The sequence below is a fragment of the Diplotaxodon limnothrissa genome, linkage group LG7, assembly GCF_057381915.1.
Source record: "Diplotaxodon limnothrissa isolate DT_005_m linkage group LG7, D_limnothrissa_male_GT1.1, whole genome shotgun sequence".
NCBI lineage: Eukaryota > Metazoa > Chordata > Actinopteri > Cichliformes > Cichlidae > Diplotaxodon > Diplotaxodon limnothrissa.
The window spans coordinates 70874241-70899935 of NC_140602.1; the positions used below are offsets into that span (position 1 = coordinate 70874241).

At 44.3% G+C, this 25695-nt stretch overlaps 1 protein-coding gene across 2 annotated transcripts in view; it reads left to right on the forward strand.

Moving 5' to 3' along the window:
- Positions 1-18626: 18626 nt before the first annotated feature.
- The window catches only part of LOC146629796 (sodium channel protein type 4 subunit alpha B-like), a 44122-nt gene continuing 37053 nt past the window's right edge, over positions 18627-25695 (forward strand). For both annotated transcript variants that reach the window (XM_085360243.1, XM_085360244.1), the window contains exons 1-7: positions 18627-18773; positions 20568-20696; positions 22293-22378; positions 23064-23264; positions 23776-23839; positions 23916-24057; positions 24146-24349. In XM_085360243.1, coding sequence (XP_085216369.1) covers positions 20578-20696; positions 22293-22378; positions 23064-23264; positions 23776-23839; positions 23916-24057; positions 24146-24349 — 816 coding nt within the window. In that variant the 5' untranslated portion in view covers positions 18627-18773; positions 20568-20577. The remainder of the gene's footprint in view (positions 18774-20567; positions 20697-22292; positions 22379-23063; positions 23265-23775; positions 23840-23915; positions 24058-24145; positions 24350-25695) is intronic.

Consider the following 25695-nt stretch of genomic DNA (forward strand, 5'->3'; position numbering starts at 1 on the left):
ATGACGCTTGTTCTTATACATGTAATACATTTATTACCAACCTGAGAGTTTATCCGCTGGTCATTCGACATGACGAATGACTTCTGAAGTCTTAATTCAGCTCAAGACGCTGTAGATTCCCGTCAGTAACACTTTCGGTCCGCTAGTAAAACGTAGTTCTATTAATCTGCGCTTGAACTGGAACCGGATGTAAGTTCCAAAAAACTGAATTTTGGAACTGAAACTGAAATTATTCGAGAGCTGAATTTTTAAAGGATAAAATGCAGTTTCAAAGCAAATCAATTCATTTTCAAAATATAAAATTCAATTTCAATTTAGTGATGATCATTTTCAAACCATAAATTCAATTTCAAATTAGACTAATTCAAATTTAGTTTTCAAAAGCATTTATTCAAGTTACAATTCAGATTCAATCTGAGCAATTCAAATTCAAATTTAACTTATTCAAATTCAGTTTCTGATGGCACAGATTTCTGCCCATACATGCAGCCTCTATCTCTCGCCATACTCACTGTTACAAAAGCACGAGTTTAACTAAGCACTTTAGTATGGTTTAACACATTTTTACACACACACACGCACACAAGCATGGGCCCAGACACACACACACACAGGCCCGCGAACAGATGCCATTTTTGGCCATAACAAAAATCCAACTTTTTTTGGTTTAAAATGAGAAAACTGCTATTGATGATAAAAATTGTATATTTATAATAATTAAATAATTTTTGAATTATTGAATTGATGAGTTATGAAATATAATAATAATATTAATATAATATTGTTTATTAATATCATATTTCTATGGCTACCCTTTGTTTTATTACTTCCTAGGTCATAAATCACAACCCCCTTATATCGTTTGACATAAGGAGGTTAATATCCCTCCTCACCCGTCCCAACCCGAGAATTACCACAATCACCACACCACAGATTCAGTTTGTATTTTCTCCAGGATTTCACACAACCCTGGAAAAACTAATTAATACATTATGGGCTTGGATTGACAATATCATGAATGAAACATGCTTTATTTGGAAGCAGCCCACCCCCTCCCTTTTCGACAGGTTGTGTGTGAGACACAGCTGCACGCAGGCGCACCGAGGGCTCTCGCGCTCACTTTTCCGCGTATATGTGTGTGATAGAATTCAGAAAACACATCAGTGCAAATTATAAGTGTATAGCATGATGTCTGGTGTTTTTGTGTTTGTTGGTTTGTTTTTATTTTGTTTTATTTTGCAAGCTGGTTATTAGACGCCCCTCTGCTCCCTGTGCAGCAAGCAGCAGGTGCTCCTCGCAATGCAATCCCCAAAAAGCACTGGCATGACGTCAGGGTAGCATGGGTGTGAGCAACTTTTTTTCTCTATGCCCGTGATTACTGTGTTTCTTCACAAACAAACAAAAATCAGAAGACTTTGTGTGTGTGTGTGTGTGTGTGTGTGTGTGTGTGTGTGTGTGTGTGTGTGTGTGTGTGTGTGTGTGTGTGTGATAGACAGACTGTTTCCAGGAAATCAGGATGTGGGAGTCTCTTTGGGAGAACACAGTTCCTACATCTGTTTCTTTGTGTGTGTCTTGTAACTAATGTGGGAGGAGCCATTAACAAACAGCTGGAGCAGAGAGCTGATCACTGAAAACAGATTCAGACAGAGAGACAGACAGAGCTGTATCAGTGAGAGGTGGGACGCCGAAGACAGAAAAATGTCTTTTTTTGATTTCTGGAGCAGCACGAAGGAGAGAGGCGCGCTGCTGAGGAGAGCCAATCAGCTGAGGCTGAATCCTTCACAGCTGTAAGTCTGATTTAAACTGGTTTTCAGTGAAACGTGTGGGACAGTGATAGACTTTGGTTCACAAACCTGCAGCAGTAGAAGGACACATGTTCGAGCACAGACTGCTCAGATTTCTGCAGAAAACTCTGAACAAAATAAAACAGAAAGAGAGGAGTAGCTGTCCTTTGTGTGGGGCCTGCAGGTGCAGGTCTATTTACCACTGATCGTTAGGGATGGGTACCGGTAATGGCACCGGTTCTGACATAAACGGTAGTAACCAGACCGAAAAGCAGCGCACATTTCGGTGTTTATTTCGGTGCTTTTTCCCCCCATGAGATGTCACACACTTTGGATTCTAGCCAATCATTTTACCTTTCCAAGGATAGTAGGCGGGTCCAGGTACGTACGTTCTTTTAGAGCAGAGCTACAGATTAAAAATGCCCAAGGCGAAGTGGTCAATAGTCTGGCTGTACTTCACAGCAAAAGATACAAACTCAGCAGCCTGCAACAAGTGCTTTAAGGTGATACTGTGATAATGTGCAAAGGAGGTAACACCTCGAATCTGATGAAACACCTGGCGGCGCATAGCGCCGAGAAATGCACCATATTTGATAGCTTGCTGCGAGACCTCACACCGAGCACATCTACTGCGGGTGTGGTGCCTGTTATCGGACCCGGAGTTAGCAACATCCCCCAAAAACCCGAAGAGCAGAGTCCTGGCCCCTAGCCCTGCCAGTGTAGCAGAAATGATGAGGATGATGATGGCAGCAGCAGCCGTTCTTCTCTGCGTTATTAAACGTTATTAAATTAATGCATGTAAGGTGAACTAGCAACTAACATGAGAGGTTTTTGGACAAAGTGTGTGTTCTCCATTCTTTAAGCACCGGTTTGAGCACCATTTAAGCACCGGCACCGTTTCAAAAGTACCGCTTTGGGACTGGTATCGGATAAAACCTAAACGATACCCATCCCTACTGATCGTACGGTATCACTGCGATTTGACCTTTTATCTTGTTTACTGGCTCTTCTCTCTCATACCTCCAAGCTATACAAAGTGCTACAGCCAGGATGTTAACACGTTTTAGTAAGCGAGCCCACATTACTGCTATTATAAAGCCGCTTGCTTTCTTCGATCGCAGACTCAGTATTTATTAGTTTTTCCTTGTACCCAGTTGAGTAATCCGAGTACAAGGTACATAATCTTATTGACAAAACAAAGGCAGAGTGTAGAGTCTACAAGAAAAGGATATCATATAGAGCCGGCTCCACAAACAACATGCACAGTCACCTGAGAACTGTCCACCCATCAGTGCAATGGGAAGATAAAACGCAGTCAGTTGAGTGTGACATTAATATTTCTGAATGCCAACGTTTCCCTTAATTAAAGATCTGGGCGTTCCCCCCCCCCCCCACCCCCTTTTTTTTCTCCATAATTTATTGCGTTGTGGTTTGCAGTTTTTTTGTGTTGTTTCACTTTAAATTTGTTCAAAAGGAAAAAGCTGAAAATTTAAGAAGTTAAAAGTTGAAATGTATGAAATGTAAATAGTTGTTTTTGTATTTTATAATTTATTTATTACATTATATGTGGAGTGAATAAATAAAAGTATATTTACAGTGGCCCCTAGAGACAAAGCACGTACACACTCCAAAACACAACGGAAGTGCTCCAGGATGCTATGGGCCGTGTTGAGCTTTTGTTACCTAGTGGCTACACAAGCCAGCAAGTACCAACAATCGAATTGGGTGTGTGGTAGTAACAGGTAAATTAAGTTCTTCTTCAATTATTTATATATATATATATATATATATATATATATATATATATATATATATATATATATATATATATATATATATATAAACACCCAGCGCGCCCCTGCGGGTGGTTTATCCTTCAAGCTCAGGTCCTCTACCAGAGGCCTGGGAGCTTGAGGGTCCTGCGCAGTATCTTAGCTGTTCCCAGGACTGCGCTCTTCTGGACAGAGATCTCCGATGTTGTTCCCGGGATCTGCTGGAGCCACTCGCCTAGCTTGGGAGTCACCGCACCTAGTGCTCCGATTACCACGGGGACCACCGTTACCTTCACCCTCCACATCCTCTCGAGCTCTTCTCTGAGCCCTTGGTATTTCTCCAGCTTCTCGTGTTCCTTCTTCCTGATATTGCTGTCATTCGGAACCGCTACATCGATCACTACGGCCATCTTCTTCTGTTTGTCTACCACCACTATGTCCGGTTGGTTAGCCACCACCATTTTGTCCATCTGTATCTGGAAGTCCCACAGGATCTTAGCTCGGTCATTCTCCACCACCCTTGGGGGCATCTCCCATTTTGAGCTCAGGACTTCCAGGTTATACTCGGCACAGATGTTCCTGTACACTATGCCGGCCACTTGGTTATGGCGTTCCATGTATGCCTTGCCTGCTAGCATCTTGCACCCTGCTGTTACAGTGGGGCAAAAAAGTATTTAGTCAGCCACCGATTGTGCAAGTTCCCCCACCTAAAATGATGACAGAGGTCAGTAATTTGCACCAGAGGTACACTTCAACTGTGAGAGACAGAATGTGAAAAAAAAAATCCATGAATCCACATGGTAGGATTTGTAAAGAATTTATTGGTAAATCAGGGTGGAAAATAAGTATTTGGTCAATAACAAAAATACAACTCAATACTTTGTAACATAACCTTTGTTGGCAATAACAGAGGTCAAACGTTTACTATAGGTCTTTACCAGGTTTGCACACACAGTAGCTGGTATTTTGGCCCATTCCTCCATGCAGATCTTCTCGAGAGCAGTGATGTTTTGGGGCTGTCGCCGAGCAACACGGACTTTCAAGTCCCGCCACAGATTTTCTATGGGGTTGAGGTCTGGAGACTGGCTAGGCCACTCCAGGACTTTCAAATGCTTCTTACGGAGCCACTCCTTTGTTGCCCGGGCGGTGTGTTTTGGATCATTGTCATGTTGGAAGACCCAGCCTTGTTTCATCTTCAAAGTTCTCACTGATGGAAGGAGGTTTTGGCTCAAAATCTCACGATACATGGCCCCATTCATTCTGTCCTTAACACGGATCAGTCGTCCTGTCCCCTTGGCAGAAAAACAGCCCCATAGCATGATGTTTCCACCCCCATGCTTCACAGTAGGTATGGTGTTCTTGGGATGCAACTCAGTATTCTTCTTCCTCCAAACACGACGAGTTGAGTTTATACCAAAAAGTTCTACTTTGGTTTCATCTGACCACATGACATTCTCCCAATCCTCTGCTGTATCATCCATGTGCTCTCTGGCAAACTTCAGACGGGCCTGGACATGCACTGGCTTCAGCAGCGGAACACGTCTGGCACTGCGGGATTTGATTCCCTGCCGTTGTAGTGTGTTACTGATGGTGACCTTTGTTACTTTGGTCCCAGCTCTCTGCAGGTCATTCACCAGGTCCCCCCGTGTGGTTCTGGGATCTTTGCTCACCGTTCTCATGATCATTTTGACCCCACGGGATGAGATCTTGCGTGGAGCCCCAGATCGAGGGAGATTATCAGTGGTCTTGTATGTCTTCCATTTTCTGATGATTGCTCCCACAGTTGATTTTTTCACACCAAGCTGCTTGCCTATTGTAGATTCACTCTTCCCAGTCTGGTGCAGCTCTACAATACTTTTCCTGGTGTCCTTCGAAAGCTCTTTGGTCTTGGCCATGGCGGAGTTTGGAGTCTGACTGTTTGAGGCTGTGGACAGGTGTCTTTTATACAGATGATGAGTTCAAACAGGTGCCATTCATACAGGTAACGAGTGGGGGACAGAAAAGCTTCTTACAGAAGACGTTACAGGTCTGTGAGAGCCAGAGATTTTCCTTGTTTGAGGTGACCAAATACTTATTTTCCACCCTAATTTACGAATAAATTCTTTACAAATCCTACCATGTGGATTCATGGATTTTTTTTTCACATTCTGTCTCTCACAGTTGAAGTGTACCTCTGGTGCAAATTACTGACCTCTGTCATCATTTTAAGTGGGGGAACTTGCACAATCGGTGGCTGACTACATACTTTTTTGCCCCACTGTATATATATATATATATATATATGATTGTTTGTGTATTAATACAAAAACAATAGACATGCATTCGATTGTGTAATTTAAATGATCTAGGTAGCTCTGTTTTGGAAGTTCAGTTAGAAATGTATTTTGGAGTTTTTACGTGCTTTGGAATTTCTAAGTGCTTTGGAGTTTGTACGTGTTTCGTCTCTAGGGGCCCCCATAAATATTTATATATAAACATATATAAAGAAAACCAAGTTTTTTTACATTACTAATTCCTTTTGTGCATAATTTTATATTATTGTTAATAATAAATTAATTAAAGCAACAAAACAACCTGAAGAGCTGGTTGGGAGCCGAAAGGGCCGGTTCTCTAAAAAGAGCCGGAAATCCCATCACTATTAGCAAGCAGTTTGCTGACTGTAGCGTGGGAGATGGGTGGTCTCGTAGGGTGTCTTGCATTGAAATCTGCTGCAATGACCCGGTTACTGCATTCACCAGATATCAACACAATTTCGATCCGCTCCTCACGTGTTAACCTCTTCAACATGTCAATGGCTGTGAACAAAGAGAAACTTGTAAATAACTCATGAAAGAATAAAGTTACGTTGAAACCAAGCACACCATTGTTTTTCTTGTGACATTACCAGTAAGTTTGATGTGTCACATGGCCCTCTTCCTATAGAGATTGACAGACCACATGACTTTCACGCATTGCATGCCGTGAACTCGTGGCAAAACAATCCAAGTACCTGCATCAAATGCAAGCATTTGCAGCACCGCAAAACGTTCATTCTTCGGTTCCAATAAATTCTTGCTTTGTCTTTGCCCCCCAAAAAGGTATGTACAAAACGAAGGAGAACAATGCCGGTCCGTACAAAGACAGACTTGATGAAAAGTCAAAGAAAAGATACGAGGAAAAAAATCTAACCAGTGAAAGGGTCAGACCCTCACGAGCACACAGAGGGACAAAATACGTTAGCGTGCTGCCCAACTTCACCACGCTCATATTTATAATCATACGGTTCTTGGAGTGAGTGCATACACTCGTGAAGTTTAGTAACTTTAGGTCACTGCAACAAGCCCAGGTACAGTTTACCGACGGATGGGTACAGGACCTTGAAATGCACCGTGTAGAAAGTAAAGACCATCGTATGTATCATAAGTTTACCAGTCTCACAAATCGTAATCAGTGAATCAGCAGATCTTAAGTTCTGAGGAAGAGAATTCCACAGTCTGGTGGCCACAGTAGCAAAAGCTCGATCACCCCTAGTTTTCAGTCTCGTATACTGAATAACAAGTAATCCCTGACCACAAGACCTCAGAGACCTACTAGGGGCATAGGGCTGTAAAAGTTCAATGATGTATGATGGTGCTTGTTCTTGAAGAGCCTTAAATGTCAGAACCAGAATCTTAAAGTGGACTCTGAATTCGATAGGGAGCCAGTGTAACTGTATAAGCAACGGTGTTATATGTGAGTATTTCGATGTTTTCGTCAGAAGCCTTGCTGCAGCATTTTGGACAGTCTGCAGACGCTCCAGGGAACTTTTGTTTAGACATGTGAACAGTGAATTGCAATAGTCCAGTCGTGATGAAATAAAAGCATGAATAACAATCTCCAGTTCAGTATGAGATATTATGGGGCTCAATTTAGAAATATTTCTTAAATGATAGAAGCAAGACCGAACCAGAGATTTGACGTGAATATCCAATGTAAGAGCAGGATCGAAGGTTATCCCTAGGTTCCTGATAGATGGTTTCACAAATGTTGAAAGGGGACCAAGAGCATTCATTATGCTGGGTACATGTGTGTCTGGAGCACATAAAAGGACTTCAGTTTTATTTTCATTTAGTTGGAGGAAATTGTCGGCCATCCAACCTTTGATGGTTTCCAAACACACATTTAAAGTCCGCAGCTTAGAAGCATCTTCAGGTTTAAAAGATATATAGAGTTGGATGTCGTCTGCGTAGCAGTGGTAACAAATATCCTCAAAAGGGCTCAAAATATGCTGGAGAGGAAGTAAATAAATTAAAAACAATAATGGCCCCAGCACAGAGCCTTGTGGCACACCAAAGGACAGGGACGTAGAAGATGACCTGTACTTAGAAACTGCCACAGAAGAGTATCGTTCACAAAGATACGAGGAGAACCACTCTAAGGCAGACCCAGATACACCGACCCAGTATTTCAGCCTATCAAGCAAAATATAATGGTCAACGGTGTCAAAGGCCGACGTGAGATCCAACATTAAGAGAACAGAACACTTACCTGCATCGTTTTGCATCAGAATGTCATTGGAAACTCTAAGAAGGGCTGTTTCAGTAGAATGAGCTTTACGAAAGCCAGACTGAAATTTGTCAAAGATATTATATTTGTCTAAAACTTCTGTAAGCTGCTTAGCCACAATCTTCTCTAAAATCTTAGCAATTAACGGTATTTTTGAGATCGGTCTGTAGTTGCTAGTGAGAGATGGGTCCAGCATAGGCTTTTTTAACAGGGGGTATATAACAGCAGTTTTAAAATAAGCAGGGACTTTGTCAGATCCCAAAGAGGTGTTAATTATAGTGAGCATACAGGGACCAATAGAGTAAAAGACATTTTTGAATAACGATGCGGGTAAAATGTCGAGTGAACAAGAGGATACTTTTGTTGCACTAACTATTTTTCCCAGCTCGGATAGTGAAACAGGTAAAAATCTTTCTAAAACAACAGGCCGAACTGGCGTGGGAACTGACAGTGCAGATGCTGATGGGGACAATTTTTTCCTTATATTGCTAATTTTTTCTAAAAAGAAAGCAAGAAATGTTTCACAGTCTTCAGCAGAAGAAATAATGGCAGCAGGTGGAGCAGGAGTAATGATATCAGTAATAGTATCAAATAAGACCTTAGGATTACCTCTGCTCTTTGCAACCAACTGAGAAAAGTAAGCAGCCCTTGCATCTCTAATAGCATTGTTAAAAGAGGCTAAAAGATCCTTTAAATAAAGGAGATGAACATTTAAATGAGTTTTCCTCCATAACCACTCAGCTTTACGACAATTATGTTTTATAGAGCGGATGTTGTCATTTAGCCAAGGTAGGGACTTGGAAACAGGCACAGGTCTCATTTTAACCGGACAGATTTCATCTAAGATCGAAAGACAATGATGATTAAATAGATCTGTTGAGAAATCAACACCGTTTTGTGGGGATAGTGTTAAATTAAAAGCATCTGAGAACTTCTGCGCTGTGGAGGAATTTATAATGCGCGACATAACTGCCCGGTGAACAGGAGACATAGGCTCATGAAAAGACATGTTAAAAAGAATACAATAATGGTCAGAGATAAAAATGTCCTTAGAACAAATACAATCAATATTCAAACCCAAGGTAAAGACAAGGTCCAGTGTGTGACCTTTGTTATGTGTGGGGCCGGACACATGCTGGATAAAATGAAAAGAATCCATAATGTTGATAAAACCCCTGGCAAAGAGGTCGGACTCATCATCAACATGTATATTAAAATCCCCCACTAAAAGCAATTTGGACAACCTCATAGTAGAGGACAGGAAGTCGCTAAACTCCGCTAAAAACAAGCTGTTTGGGCCGGGTGGACGATACACCACAGCACAGTAAAAAGGATCCTTACTGCCGATTTTAATGAGCTGCAATTCAAAAGAAAGAAAGTGTCCAACTTTCACTGAACGGCAGTTGAAACGGCTCTGAAATGCCACCGCGAGACCTCCTCCACGACCAGATCCCCGAGGCTGGCTGATGACAGAAAAGCCATTTGGGCACATTTCAATAAGAGACGAATAGTCCAAGCCCCGCTGCCAGGTCTCGGTCAGAAGCAGGAAGTCCAGATTTTTAGAAGCAATAAAATCGTTAAGCACAAACGATTTATTAGTCAAAGATCGGGCATTAAAGAGCGCCATAGTCAGCGGGGTGAGAGCATCATTATTGGGAGAAGCTCGAGTTAAAGGACGTAAATACTCGAGATTAGAGCCTTCACGTTCGTATATTCCACTCACCGAGGGGATGAAAAGCGAGTCAGCAGGAGAGTCTGGATGAACCCTTCTGAGGTAGCACGGTCTCGGAGAGCCAGGCCCTGTATATCCAAGCAGGGCCGTGGAGAACAAATTCCTCTCTATGGAGCTGTTTTGAGCGTAAGTAACAGAGCACGCACGGCATCGCTTTCCAATCAGCCCCCGTCGCCAGAAAAGCCTAAGCTTCACCTGGATACCTGATCTCCTTCCTCTTCTTCTCCGTGATCTACGGGGAACGCTGAGAACGCTGGCCGAGGATCCAGCCACTGGCGGTAGATGGAAAGTGCCAAAGGAGTGCGGGGAAAAGTGCGGAGAATGGAAAGTGCCAAAGGAGGAGGACGATGAAACATCTTGGGCCATCATTGAAGATCGGATTGATAACAGCGTCAAACGATCATAAACCAAGGCAGCCAGAACATCATTGATACAAATAAAAAACAGCAGAGTAGAGAAAAAAAACACGACGATAGAACGTGACAAACTGCACCCGGCAGCGGCGAAGCCAAACACAGGCGCCATCATACCGGAAGTGCTGATACAAAACAACTGTTTTATCATGTGAATAAAAGTATATGTTTTTGTCACTGTACCATGGTAATAACAGAAGCGAAACACAATATTGTGTCAGGAAAATTCACTATTTATGCACAATAAACAAAGGAGCATAGCACGACAATTTCTGTTCAGCGCCAGACTTGCTTGTAACCTATATCACCAATTATGTTAAGAAAAATGACGCATTAACTACAACAGCAGACTGACCTTTGTGGGAATGCTTGGAGCAGACTAACCTGTGAGCTGGAGTGTTCTGAGACATTATATTTGGTCTTTGAATGGCTGCAATCCAGTCGCCTCTTTGTTACTTCGGAAACACGGCTCGAACAATTTCTCTTCAACGACGTAATCTGATAACAACTGATCTCTTTACCCGTCGGCTTTCCGTGGCTGTCATGTGACCGGCTATTGCAGTTAATAATACAACAGCTTCTTGACATTTTTGTGTTTCTTTTTATCGCTGTGTGACTGATTTCAATTGAAAGCCTGCGTGCGCTAGTACCTCTTGCCACGAGTTCCCAGAATTCCTTGCGGTTTTACCCCTGAGTGACGTCACATTTTCAATCTCTATTGAAGAAACAAAAGTTGTATCCAAGATGGCCGATTTCTAAATGGCCACCATGGTCACCACCCATCTTGAGGAGTTTGCCCCCTCACATATACTAATGTGCCACAAACAGGACTTTAATAATGGATTGGATTTATATAGCGCTTTTCAAGGCACCCAAAGCGCTTTACAATGCCACTATTCATTCACTCTCGCATTCACACACTGGTGGAGGCAGCTACGGTTGTAGCCACAGCTGCCCTGGGGCAGACTGACAGAAGCGAGGCTGCCATATCGTGCCATCGGCCCCTCTGGCCAACACCAGTAGGCAAGTAGGGTAAAGTGTCTTGCCCAAGGACACAACGACCAGGACAGAGAGCCCGGGGATCGAACTGGCGACCTTCTGGTTACAGATACGCTTCCCAACCCCCTGAGCCACAGTCGCAATATCACCAACCATTCCCATGTTATTACGCTGTATCCATATAAATGGCCCACCCTGTACACACGCAGTTACTGTCCCTCCATTTACAAAGGCAGAGGCGTCACGGTGTGATTATTTTACGTGTAGTTTTCCTGTGTAATAATATTCAACATTGCTATCAATACATTTTTCAAAAATTGCCTCTCTGTGCCAAATGGGTTTAAAAACATAAAAAACTGGGATACTGTTTGTCTGTGATTTAGACGGGGGGAACAAATCGTGGCAGGATCAGCCTGATATTATTTGTATCCCGCTGTAACTTTACTGTATAAAGAGCAAACATCTCCAACATGTCAGGAGTAGTTAGTCACTACAACAAGTGTTTGTGAACTAAAAATCAATAATGTTGTATACTGTTTGTCCATGATTTGAACAGCCCAGCGCTGCTCCAGACGAAGGGAAAACCAATTCTGCAGGGAGACCTACCTCGGCACTTGTGCAGGTGAAGCCGAAGGGAAGATTTGCTTCACCATATTTTCTAGTCTTTGGCTTAGAATGAAGTTGGTTTGGAAACATATTCAGCGATGCTTCATCTCCTGCTTTGCGTTTGTGTTGGCGCCCCGTGTTAACAGTGTCCAAGTGGGGTTTTTTTGGATTTTTCCCCTTTTCATACCACGTCCCCCCTGCAATGGCTCTGCGCCCCCCCCCCCCCCCCCCCCCCTAGGGGGCGGGCCCCGCAATCTGGGAAGCTCTGCACTAACCAGATCCAGTAGAGACTCTAGCATGAAGAGTTGGACACCACCAGATCCTCACAGGATTCACACCAGCTGGTTAGGGAAGCTAACTGCAAATGGATTAGACACACCTGCAATGACTAACTGAAGCCGGATAGTCTTGATCCCCGAGGATCCCCAGGACAGACTGGTCCCATCCAATTGTGAGCCAATAACCTGGCTTAGTACCACTTGGAAGCTTCTGTCAGGCGTCAGAGCAGCTAAGATGACCAGGCAAATAGCTCAATACATAAGAGGAGCAACAACAGGGATTGGCAGAAACACCAGAAGCACGAAACACCAGCTACAGTTGCTCAAGACTGCAAGACCAGACTTACTAACCTTAATCCCTAGAACTTCACAAGATCAACAGGACCCCAAGAGCCTTCATCAGGAACTCAGTTGAGATGTGGCGGACAACACTAGAGGCCAACTTCAAGCCCGTAGCACAAGTCACCATCAAGTATGGGATCTACCAAGGAGATGCTCTGTCCCCACTGCTGTTCTGCATAGGCCTGAACCCCCTCAGTGAGACCATTGACAAGACTGGCTACGGATACCGACTACGGAGTGACGCAGTCGTCAGCCACCTCCTGTACATGGATGACATTAAGCTGTATGGAGAAAGCTGGATTGGAGAAATATAGTCAGATGATAACAAAGAGAGGGAAGGTACTCAGAACTGAGGGGATTGAACTACCAGAAGGCAACATTGCAGACATTGAGGACACCTACAATTACCTGGGTATTCCAAAGGCAAACGGGAACCATGAAGAGGCTGCTAGGAAAGCTGCAACCACCAAGTGCCTGTAGAGATGAGGTAAGTCCTGAGGAGTCAACTAAATGGAAAATCAACACCTACACCCTGCTGGTGATCAGATAACCTCCTGGGATAACAAGCTGGGCAAATGAGTAGATAGAAGCCAATGACATCAAGAAAAGGACGTTTCTGCTAAAAGTTAGCAGAAAGAAACTAAAAGTTAGTTTCAAGTGCTTGCTCATACGGTGTTATGTGATTTTTGGGTTTTCTCTCCAATATTGGAGGTCTTTAGGTTATATAAAATTTCAGTTCTTTGTATTCTTGAACGGCCAAGAAAGACACGGCTCAAAGTGGTCAAACTCAAAAAATGATCATTAATTTTACATATTCCGGAATATGGAGACCTGAACACACGAACACACAAGCTCAGGTCTGAAGCTCAAACAGAAAGCCTAGTCATTTATATAGACGTCACACACACTTTAAGCTTCGATCAAAGACTCTGCTTAGTTTCACTTTCTGGCTGCAGGTCCTATTTTCTCTGCAAAAGCATGCAGTTTCCTGTCAGTACTTTGTGGCACAGACTGTACTCAGAGTTGGGCCTTTTATATAAAACAATATAATCAGCAAATACGCATTCAGATTATTATATATTTAAATCTCAACAGTTACAATATAAAGCACCTTTAGGTGAGTGTTGTATAGCAGCGGTCCCCAACCTGTTTTTCACCACGGACCGGTTTATGCCCGACAATATTTTCACAGACCGGCCTTTAAGGTGTCGCGGATAAATACAGCAAAATAAAACTAGTACTGAAAAAAAGAAGATTTATTCATAACACACGTGGAAAGACCCAGGAAAACCGAGTTAACAATAAAAACTATAACAAAATAACGCTGAAAACCGATAAAAACCCTGAAAACCAGACATTTCACACCTGAGCCTCAACTCTCGCGGCCCGGTACCAAACGACTCACGGACCGGACCCGGCTCTGGAGGACTCGGGGGTCCATGAGCAGTTTTGACTGTTGTTGTTGTTATTATTATTATTATTATTATCGTTATTATTTGGTGATGTGTGTGTTTTTCTGCAAAATGCTGTGTTATTCTGTGTTTCACTCATTATATGTATAGGCAGGGTGTGGGTGTGTACATGTGTGTGTGTCTGGAGGATGGAGGACAGCCACCTGCAGGCCTCGTCAGGGGAGCTACTTAGGAGAGTGTTGGAGCTCTCACCGACGCGGGATCATTGCGTTGTCATCCCAAGTTAGTGTGTGGCAGTGTATAAGAGCGCAGTTCGTATATGCCCGTGGGGGTCAGTGTTGACGGCTGTTTCTGTGGTTTTCCTGCAGGTGGAAGAGTGGACCAGAAAGGCAGCACGCACGGGTGTGCGGAAGCACGACAGCGGGGAGCACGAGCACAGACGTCGGAGGGGAGCACACACACAGGAGTCAAGGGAGCAACGGGGATTTATTGTGTTTACAGCTTTCACTGTAAATAAAGTGCACTGTTTGCATCGCAGAAACCTGCGTTTTGGGTCCTCATTCCCCACATCCCCACGGTCTGCCAGCCAGACCGTGACAGAATTGGTGTTATTTAAATAAAATTGAACCGAATAACACTGAGAAATCTGATAATGATTAATAACAGCCCTACAGACAGCTGCACCTCTGTAAGTGGCTTCAAGGAAACCAAACCAAAACCTCTCTTCCCTACAGAAACCTGTTGCTAGGCAACAGCGAGGTTCGACCACTTCTCCAGGATGAGAGAATGGCGTCTCTGCTGCCACCTGTAGGTATGGAGGTTTTCAGATGCTTCACAGCAGTCTCAAAGGAGGTGGTCCAACAACGACACGAAGCTGAGGTAAAGGAGCGAAAGGCGTGGAAGCACCAAAAGGTACCGATCAACTTTCAGGAATCAGTGATAGATAATCAATCAGTAAAATTAATACTGCTGATAAGTTGCATGAGGGGAAGCTCTTCTGTGTAACTCAGGCAAGTGAGAAAAACCTGACCAAACCTGCTCGTCACCTGGAGACTGGGAAGTCCCTCCCTTTCATCTATGGTGCCCCCCCCCCTCAGCTTCTCTGCACCCCATTGGAGGATCTGGATCCCTTCTACCAATCACAGAAGGTCTCTGATCCCCTGGTCTCTCTGATGTGTCTGTCCATCTGACCTGTCTTTCTCTGTCTTTCTTGGACCCGTCTCCCTCTGACCTTCTCTCTGTGACCAGTCATGTCCACCCTAGCTGGAAAACTCAAAAACTTATTTTATTGTTGTTGTCTGTTGTCCTCCTGGGCCTTACTCTGGGTTTCTGAATTCTCCAACTTTGTATGAGATTTTTGTGATCTTCATGTCTCTGTCTGATCGTTTTAGGTTAACATCAATGATTTTTAGCTCGTCAATGTGCCTAGTCGACCCATTCAGAGTAATGATTTATTATAAGAGTTTCAATCAGGATCTGGAGTGCATCACAGCACAGAAAAAGAATAGTGAAGGTTACAAATGATCTTCTTATGGCCTCTAACAGTGGACTCATCTCTGTGCTTGTCCTGTCAGATCTCATTGCACCATTCAATACTGCTGAGCACAATATTTTACTACAGAGATTAGAACACATTAAAGGTACTGCACTGGAGTGGTTTGAAACATATCTGTGTCAAACAATAGTTTGTTCATGTAAACTTGGAGCCTTCTTCACACATATAAGTTTTTCGTGGACTTCCACTGGCTTCTGTGCTGGAACCAATTTTATTTACATTATAAATGCTTCCTTTAGATAATCTTAGTAAAAAACTGCATCCGTTTTCACTGCTATGCAGCTGATACGCACCTTTATTTATTCATGAAGCCAGATGATACAAATCAAATTTTGTCCTTCAGTGCACATATTAAACAACTATGTAGGACTGCTTTCTTGCATTTTTGCTATGTCTCTAAATTTAGAAACATCCTGAGTGAAAAACTAGTTCCTGCATTACTTCTAGGCTGGACTACTGTAAAAAGAAAAAGAATGCTTCAGACCCTTCCCATTTAAATAACGTCCATTTCAAATTTGCCTTTCCTAGCCAAAATTCATGAAATGATAGTGGCTGCACAGGTTCATAGACACCTCACTGGAAATTACTTGTTTCAGTCCGGCGTCCGTTCTTTTCATAGTACAGGAACAGCTCTAGTAAAAATCCCTACTGATCTTCTGCTTGCAGCTGACTCTGGACTCATCTCCATCCTCATTCTCCTTGACCTTGCAGTAGCTTTTGATACTATTTCCCACCGCATCCTTCTTTATAGATTAACATCTATTAGGATCAGTGGTACAGCACTCGCCTAGTTGACCTTGTATCTCTCTGGCTACTCACAGTTTGTTCAGTTACTCACAGATCAGTATCTACTCCAGTTAACTCCGGTGTTCCCCAAGGCTCTGTCCTGGGTCCTTTTTATTATCTATCTCCTACCCCTAGGTAATATTTTCAGAAAATATAACATCCAGTTTCACTGCTACGCAGATGACACCCAGCTCTACCGGTCCTCCAAACCCACAACTACTCTCCCACCCACATCAGTTTCTGACTGTTTAAGTGAAATCAAGGTCTGGTTTACCCACAACTCTCTTAAAATCAATGGCAATAATGGCACTCCTTGGTGGCTTCTTGTCCGGGCCTGGAGCCTGGGGCTCGCTCGGGCCACTTCGGAGGTGGGGTGCCCCCGGCCTCTCGGCCTGGGGCTCGGTCACTCTGGCGCAGCTGGCTGCCGGCGGAGCTCACGGGCGCGTCACTGCAACTCCCCCTGGCTTCTGCTCCGCGGCTGCTGAGTGAGCCCTCATCTGGGACTCTCCTCAGCTCTTTCTGTGGCGCGGCTGCCCCTCTGTTGGTCTTCCTTGGTCTCTTGTGTTCTGGGGGCCTCTGGATGTCTGGAGTTTTGATCTCCTCCATACCTGCTTCATGCCCTGGAGGACGGGGCTGTGGCCCCCCCACACCCTCTAGCAGATCATTACATGAAGGAACCTTTTAAAAAAAACAAGCGCGTCCATGCTCACAGGTGTACACACGGGTGATCACACCCACAAACTACACCCTTTTTGGCTCCTACCTCAAAGCACACTGTGTTCTGTTGATCTTATGTGCTGCACAATAATATTTAATATTTAGTATTTACTGTCATATTCCCATATATCATTGTGATGTTGTTTGTTGTATTGCTCTCATTTTCTTGTTTTCTTTTTCTTTCTCAACAGGTGATCCAGGTGGTTGATATATGTATTTTTTGTCTGCTTATTTAGTTGTTTTTTGTTTTTTTGCCCTCTATCCCCGTCCCTCTTGTCCGCTGTTTTTCTTTCCCTCTTCCTTTCTCCCTTTTCTTTTCCTCATTCAAGTCTGTCCCGTATCTAGCAAGTGAAAATAAAAAATAAAATAAACAATGAAAGGTGAATCAAATAGACCATTACGGCAAGGCTGGGATGGTCAATTTGGTAAAGTAAATCCGTTGGGCATCTTTCTTCGCCTTTAGACAACAATTTTGATGCAAAAGAGCCAAACGGGACAGGCAAAAAAGAAAAAAAAATTAATTAATTAATGGCAATAAAACAGAATTAATTCTAATAGGCACCAAATCAAAACTAACTAAAGTTCCAACCAGATGTCTTTCATTATCCATTAATAACTGTTTTGTCACACCCTCCCCTCAGGTTAAGAGTCTTGGTGTCATCCTCGATAGCACTCTTTCCTTCACAGCACATATAATATTTTCATCTCCGTAATATTAAACGCCTTCATCCCTCACTCACTCCAAACAGTACCGTCATACTTGTCAATGCTCTTTTCACATCTCTTTCAGATTACTTTAATTCTCTTCTCTATGGTCCACCTCCATAAATTGCATTTAGTTCAAATTACAGCTGCTCGTATTGTATCCAGAACTAGATCCACTGAACATATAACAGCTGTTCTTAAACAGCTCCATTGGCTCCGGGTTCACCTCCGTGCCAATTTCAAGATCCTGCTTCTTACTTTCAAAGCCCTTCATAACCTCGCTCCATATTTATCTGATCTTCTCCACACATACTCACCCCCTCGTACACTCTGCTCTTCTTCAGCTTCCCTTCTGTCTGTTCCACCTGCTCGTCTGACTACCATGGGACTCAGAGCCTTTAGTTGTTCTGTCCTGAGACTTTGGCCACACTTCCACCAGATCTCCAGACCACAAACCGTCTCTTCACTTTTAAATACTTTCTTAAAATTATTTATTCAGCACTGCATACCCTTCATTATGACTCCGTCTTAGTGCATTTTTACTTTGATTTGACTTTTATACTTTCATCTTTATTGTTTCCCTGTTAAATCCAGAATTCAAAATCCTGCTAGTCACAAAAAAGGTCTTGACTCATCTATCTCTGATCTGTCTGTCCCTCACCTCCTTTCTGTCCCTTATTTGTCTGTCTCTCATCCATCTCTCTGTCTCTTACTTGTCTGTCCTTCACCTGTCTGTCTCTCACCTATCTGTCCCTCACCCGTCTGTCTCTCACCCGTCTGTCTCTCACCTATCTGTCCCTCACCCGTCTGTCTCTCACCTATCTGTCCCTCACCTGTCTGTCCCTCACCTGTCTCTCTGCAGACCTTCATGGTTCTCAGTAAAGGAAACATCATTAACAGGTTTAGTGCTGACTCGTCTTGTTACCTGCTGAGTCCATTCAACCCGTTGAGGACCCTCGCCATCAAGACCCTTCTTCATCCATATCCTTTATGATGTCATAGTGTCAGGAGCCTCTGTGTGGTCAGGTTTTAGCTCTCTGGACCAGGTGAGCTGAGTTTTCCCTGAACTCTCACACATTCTTCAGTATATTCATCCTACTGGCGATCCTGGGCTTCGGTGTTCTGGAGTTCAAATTTCCTGTGGTGAAGTAAGATACACACACACACACACACACACACACACACACACACACACACACACACACACACACACACACACACACACACACACACAGATCTTTCAGCAGGAGCAGAAAAACACGACTAAGTGATGAACAGGGCTGTTGATGGCAGCATCGATGAGTCACAGCATGAGAATGGTTTTAAAGTCTAAATCCATGCTAAGGCTCAAAGACAAAGAGCCAGTCTGTCCTCAGTCTGTCCTCAGTCTGACAGCAGCAGCACACACAGGTCTGTAAAGGTCAAACTGACTTTGCTCGCTGTTGTCGAGACAGGAAATGCTCAGAGTGTTCTGATATGTGAACAGATTTGTCATACAGACAATTAAGAGACGGCTTAAAGGGCCTGTTGTGATGTTTCTCCATCGAGACAGCTTTTGTGTGACTCGTCCATTTAGGAGAGATCTGCGGTGGAAGTGTTTGACTCCTCTTCAGTATAATGGAAGCACTTTTACTGTCTTGGGCTGGCTGTAGCTCAGGAGTTAGAGCCAACTCAAACTAACTAACTGAAAGTTTGGCGGTTCAGTCCCTGGCTACTCCAGTCTGCATGCCAAAGTATCCTTTGGAAAGAACCCTGAGCTGGTGTGAAAGCTCTCAATCAATCAATCAATCAATCAATCAATCAATCAATCAATCAATCAATCAATCAATGCTTTATTCGCCACACACAGGTTGCCCTGCAGTGAAATGGGATCCCCCCCTCCCCGACCTTACACACACAACACAGACATCACATGGGGATACAGGTCAGAGATCGGTAGCGTTACAGAAAAACACTGAAATATACACTACAATGGGAAAGTACAAGAGTAAAAAAAGAGACCTCTACTCATGCTGGGCTCCTGGGAGGACAGCATGAGAACAGGAAACAAAAAAACTCCTCTGCACAGAAAGCACATAAATGTCCACAGCACAACATTATGGAGCACGTGACCAGCAACAGGGTTGAGTAGGGGGTGAGGAGTAATCCGAAGCAAACACAGCAGCCATCCTGCCCTGCGCTATTATTCCAGCGCGGGCCCAGACCCGCCGTGTTCTCCAGGAGGGAACAAGCATCGGAGGCGTTTGGAAAGGGAGGGGGGATGAGTGTGTGCATATCAGTGTTGATGTATGTGTGTGCGTGTCCAGAGTTTAGCTGAGACAGTGTCCTTCACCCTGCCAGGCTAAGTAAACAGTCTTCCAGCCAACCCAGATGGCCTTGCATGGAATAGAAGGAACAGACTCAAGACAGTCGTTATCAGGGTGTTGTTGTTCGGCTCCAGCCTTGAGCCGACATCTGGCGCCGAAGGGACAGCTGCATTATGATGGTGATTTTTCTTTTATGCGGACAACTCATGAGAATTTCAAAGCTGTTCTTTAACACTCCGACACTGGTCTCTCAATCTCCCGTTGCAGAGCCGCGAGCTTCTCCATGATGTTATCAAACTTGCGCTCCGTGGTCTTGTCAATTCTTGTGCTCAAGGAGCAGATTCTGAGACCTCACGACCGCAGAGAGCTGCTCCAAGATGTGATCTAACTTTCACTCAGAGGTGTTATTCTGAGTATTCATGGCAGCCATAAGATTCTCCAAGCTCTTAACCGTGCTGCACTCAGTGAGCCCATTCTGAGACGTCGCGCCTCGTCCCATTGTTTCAATCCCAGCGGGCAGCCTTGGGGGGGTTTGAACAGCCGGTTCCACTTTCTTAATTCTCCAGGGCACTCGGGCTCTCCCGAGCCCAAACTTCTCTGGTGTGAAAGCTCTCTGTCTCACGTTTATGTGAACAGGTACGTGTACATGGCAATCTTCGTGTTTGAGGCTCTGGTGAAAGTCGTGGCAAGAGGCTTCTGTGTGGGACGCTTCACCTTCCTCAGAGATCCCTGGAACTGGCTGGACATCATCATCATCAGCACCCTGTAAGGCTCAATAACACACCTCACACTCTCACACAGACTGTATGTACAGCCATGAATCTGCATTCTTTCTAATGACCAGCAGGGGGCAACTTCAGGTTGCACAAACAAAATTCAGTGTAATCTGTTTTAGATTTATTGGAAAACGGCTGACATGAAGTTGGTGAGACTTATTTCTCTGCCGTGATTCTCCGACACGTACAGTTATTGGAAAAGAAAGTTTTCACAGGACGATCCTGAGAAAAAAAACAAGTCCAGCCTTATTGCCTTCATGGGAGTTAAGAGGGTAAGCAGCAGCCAGGTGCTCCTAATCGAGCCAGACTGATTAGTCATACAGAAAATGATCACATCAAGCTGTTGCTGCTGAAGGTGTCTCTCCAAGCTCATTGATGAGGTACAATTAGGACTGCTTATACTGTGAGTTTGTTAATGGAAGAGCTCCTCTTTGATCACTTCTTTAACCTCCTAGGACCTGGCGTCCACGTGTGGACATCACATTTTGGGTTATTTAGACCGAAATACTCAATTTCGCTCTGCAACGGCCTGATATCCACTCACGAGGACATTATACTCCTACTGTTCTATTGAAATTTTAAACAAATATCCTCATATGTGGCTTTCATTTTTCTTAGAAACAAAAATTAGGTAAAAAAAATAATCTGGTAATTCTTTATTTTTACATTCATCAGGTCCCAAAATGCCCAAATATCAAAGAGAAATTAAAAATGCATGCCGAGGAAGAGTTCGGATGTTAGGGGGTTAATGTTGGTTACAGATTAACGTGATCCAAAAAACAGGAAACAGTATAAAAGAGCCTTCACAATAAGAGCCTCTCAGTCCTGAATAACAAGGCTCACTGCAGCTCAGAAAATACTCAAGAAATGTGATCCACCGATTGAATCCACTCAATGCTGGACGTGACCTTTACAGTTACACCAACACAGTTCTTGTCAGTGTGGTCTCATATCTATAGATCCATGTCCGTGCAAATAAGGTGGGCTTTTTCCAGCTGTGAAGATGAAAATTATCTTTTTGCTGCTTTCACCACCACATCCATCCATCCCGTTTTCTTCTGCTTATCTGAAGCTGGGTTGCAGGGACAGCAGCCTAAGCAGAAAAGCCGAGATCTCTCCACGATGTCCTGGGTCTGCCCCGGGGCCGTTCCTTTGTTATTACCCTTATATTTCGAGTTTAGTTGTTCCTTGGTTCAGGCACTGAAACTCCCTGTTTAGGTTTGGGACTCTTTCAGTGTTTGAATCCAGGCTGACATCAAACACTGTCCCAGCAAACTGACCACAGAGACTCTTGATGTTTCTTAAGGCTTGGTAACAAGCTAACCTCCTGTAGCTGAACGCTCGCTGTGCTGCTCTGCTTTCCTGTGTACGTCTCCTCTACCTTTGTCACTGATAAAGGTTTTAGATTTATATTAGGACACTAACTGTCACGTCCTCATCACCGGCTTTGCTTCTGTATGTTCTGCTCGACACACTTTGGCTTTTTCCTGCTCGGCTGTAAATGTGTCTTTATGTTTTACAGCTGCTTTAATCACTGCTTCATGATGATGATGATGAAGGTGGTGATGATGACTCTGTGTCTCAGATTGGTGTCACAGTTCGTAGATTTGGGGAAGTTTGCTGTGCTGATGACGATTTCTCTGCTGCTGAAGATCTTCACATGCAGCCGAGGTGTGTGTGTGTCTGTCTGTGTGTGTGTGCGTGTGTCTGTGTGTGTCTGTGTGTGTCTGTGCGTGTGTCTGTGTGTGTGTGCGTGTGTCTGTGTGTGTCTGTGTGTGTCTGTGCGTGTGTGTGTGTGCGTGTCTGTGTGTGTGTGTCTGTGTGTGTCTGTGCGTGTGTGTGTGTGCGTGTCTGTGTGTGTGTGTCTGTGTGTGTCTGTGCGTGTGTGTGTGTGTGTGTCTGTGTGTGTGTGTGTGTCTGTGTGTGTGTGTGCGCGTGTGTCTGTGTGTGTGTGTGTGTGTGTCTGTGCGTGTGTGTGTGTGCGTGTCTGTGTGTGTGTGTCTGTGTGTGTGTGTGTCTGTGTGTGTGTGTGTGTGTCTGTGTGTGTGTGCGTGCGTGTGTCTGTGTGTGTGTGTGTGCGTGTCTGTGTGTGTGTGTCTGTGTGTGTGTGTGTGCGTGTCTGTGTGTGCGTGCGTGTGTCTGTGTGTGTGTGTCTGTGTGTGTCTGTGTGTGTGTGTCTGTGTGTGTGTGTGTGCGTGTCTGTGTGTGCGTGCGTGTGTCTGTGTGTGTGTGTCTGTGTGTGTGTGTGCGTGTCTGTGTGTGCGTGCGTGTGTCTGTGTGTGTCTGTGTGTGTCTGTGTGTGTGTGTGTGTGTGTGTGTGTGCGACTTGTATTCACAGCGGGGGCTGTCTTCACAGGTCTGAAGAAGACAGTCGAAGCTCTTGTCCAATCGGTGAAGAGGCTTGGTTGTGTCATCATCCTGACGTTGTTCTGCCTTAGCATCTTGGCTATGATTGGTTTACAGCTCTTCATGGGAACCCTGAAGAACAAATGTGTCATCTGGTCGATGAACACAAACACGACAGAGTTCGATTTCCACAACCACACCACCTCTCCAGGTATGATGGTCGTACCACGTCCTGATTGGCCGGTTAGCCTTTTAAGACAGTCAGATGGCTGACTCGCAGGTCTTCTTCCAACATTACAATGAAAGCAGTGGAAAGAGATCTCATGTGAGATCAGGTGAACCTCTGAGGAAAAGTCTTCAGGTCCAAAAACAGTTTTATTTGTTGTTATCAGATTTTAAAATCACCCGCAACAATGTAGATGCTGAGAATTGCAGCATAAATGTGACCTTGAATCTGTCATTGAGAGTATTTCCTGGCTCAGTGATGTATTAAACATGTCCGTGAAGACAGCTCTGCAGCACAGTCCCTCAGTGCTCGTCCAGGGATGTTATCAGGACCTGGGGCTCTGCGAGAATTGATCCTGGTATTAGAAAGTTTAGAAATGTTCAGCTGGCTTTGTAGTGCAGACTTCAGCACCTGTCATCGTTGCCACCCCTGCCCTTAAATTAGAAAGGTGAAATATGATCCGTTTGTACGGTTTGGATGTCTGTCTGCCTTCTAGAAAACTATTACTACATTCCTGGACATCCTGATCCTCTGGTGTGTGGAAACCAGTCAGACGCTGAGTAAGTAAACATGAGTCTCTTTCATTCACTGACAACAACAACAACAATAAAAACAAACTGTTTTTTATGTGTTCAGGTGCTGTCCAGATGGTTTCACCTGTGTGAAAGCAGGAAGTAACCCAAACTTCGGATACACCAGCTACGACTCGTTTTTCTGGTCTCTGATGTCATTTTTCAGACTCATGATGCACGACTTCTGGGAAGGCCTGATGCAGTTGGTCAGTAACTCACCGATGACCACATGCAGGCTCCTCCCAGTACTCCGGTTGTCTCATCTGTTTCTCTCACCTGTCTGTCCCTTTGCAGACGTTGCGAACTGCAGGAAAATCCTATCTGATCGTCTTTCTGTTCGTCTTCTTCCCGGGTTGTTTCTTCCTGCTCAGTCTCATTTTGGCAGTGGTTGTTGTGACACGAGCGGAGCAAGAAGAGACTCAAGATGCCGAGGCCATACAAAGAGAAGAAGAGTTCGGACGGATTGTGGAGGTGCTGAAGAGGAGAGAGGAGGAGGAGGTCAGTAAGGACTCATTGCTTCCACAGGAATTAGGAGGGCAATGAGCAGCCAAATACTAATCAAGTCTAATCAGATTTAGTTCATTGGTTGGTCATCAGTAAGTGTGTGCACCTCTTTAACAGCAGATTTTGTCAGTTTGCTGTGGAGCATCCAGGTGTGTGCTAACACAATACCACCTTCTCTCCAGGACTGGGTGCTGCACCTTCAAAAAAACAAAAGCAGGAATCAATGATCCACACACGGGAATAAAGTTGCTTCTTATTTGCTGAACCTTGTGTCACATGTTACAGGTGCAACTTTTTTACGTCTACCTAACTTACAGCCCTCTCTTCTTCTGAATTCTTACATTTATCTCGACTTCTGGAACAGACTCAACACCGCTGTTGGGTCTGCGCTACAGCAGGCCCGCTGGTTCAGACTGATTCCTGTAAAGAAGGAAATACAGAACAGCAATCGATCGGTTTTCACATGCTACAGCAAGGGGAGGATGTCGGGGCAGCCCTTCTGCCCTCGAGCTCAGATTACTCCAAAGAACCAGCCCCCGCTTGCAGCCTTTTTTTGTGTGACACACAGTTTACACAAGCACCCATTGTAAAAAACCCCTATGGTCACAAAAGGTTAAAACACTGCGTGTGTGTGTGTGTGTGTATATGCATGTGCGAGCATGTTTGTGTGTGTGTGTGGATGGGGGTACGTTTGTGTGACTTCCTGCTGAGGATGTGCCTACAGTTACGCTATAGCCCCCCTCACCATTCAACAGGCTGGGGAGGGCAAAAGAAACAGAAGGATGTCTCTGAGCACACAGTTTAAGGCCAGGCTTACAAACTTAAGTACAATAATGGCAACATTTAACAATTTCAGCCTAACAACCACCTTTCCTGGCCTCGCCAGTATAGCAACACACAATGCCCTATCTCAACAATCAACCTACTCTGTGCGCTTCTCCAGAGAAATAAACATGAACTTAAAACGCCTGTACTGATAATAACTGTTATGCATATATAAACAAATGATTCATTATGATACCACACTGGGCATTGCAGCAAATTCACGGCAAGAACTGATGCTCAGAGAAACCACAGAGAAACCCCAGTTACTGTGGCTGAGGTCCAACAGCCCCACCTCAGACTCTACAGGCCTCATTGAGCAGGTTGATGGGCTCCATGGCCACGACAAAAGGGAGATCAGAGTCGCCTTTATTGGCCGTGTATATGCGCAGACACATACGAGGAATTTGGTTCGGGTAGATGACGACTCTCAATCACAGCAATGTAAATCACAACAATATGTAAACAACACAATAGAAACAATATAAAATAACCATAAGGTGTGTGTCTCTAGGAGG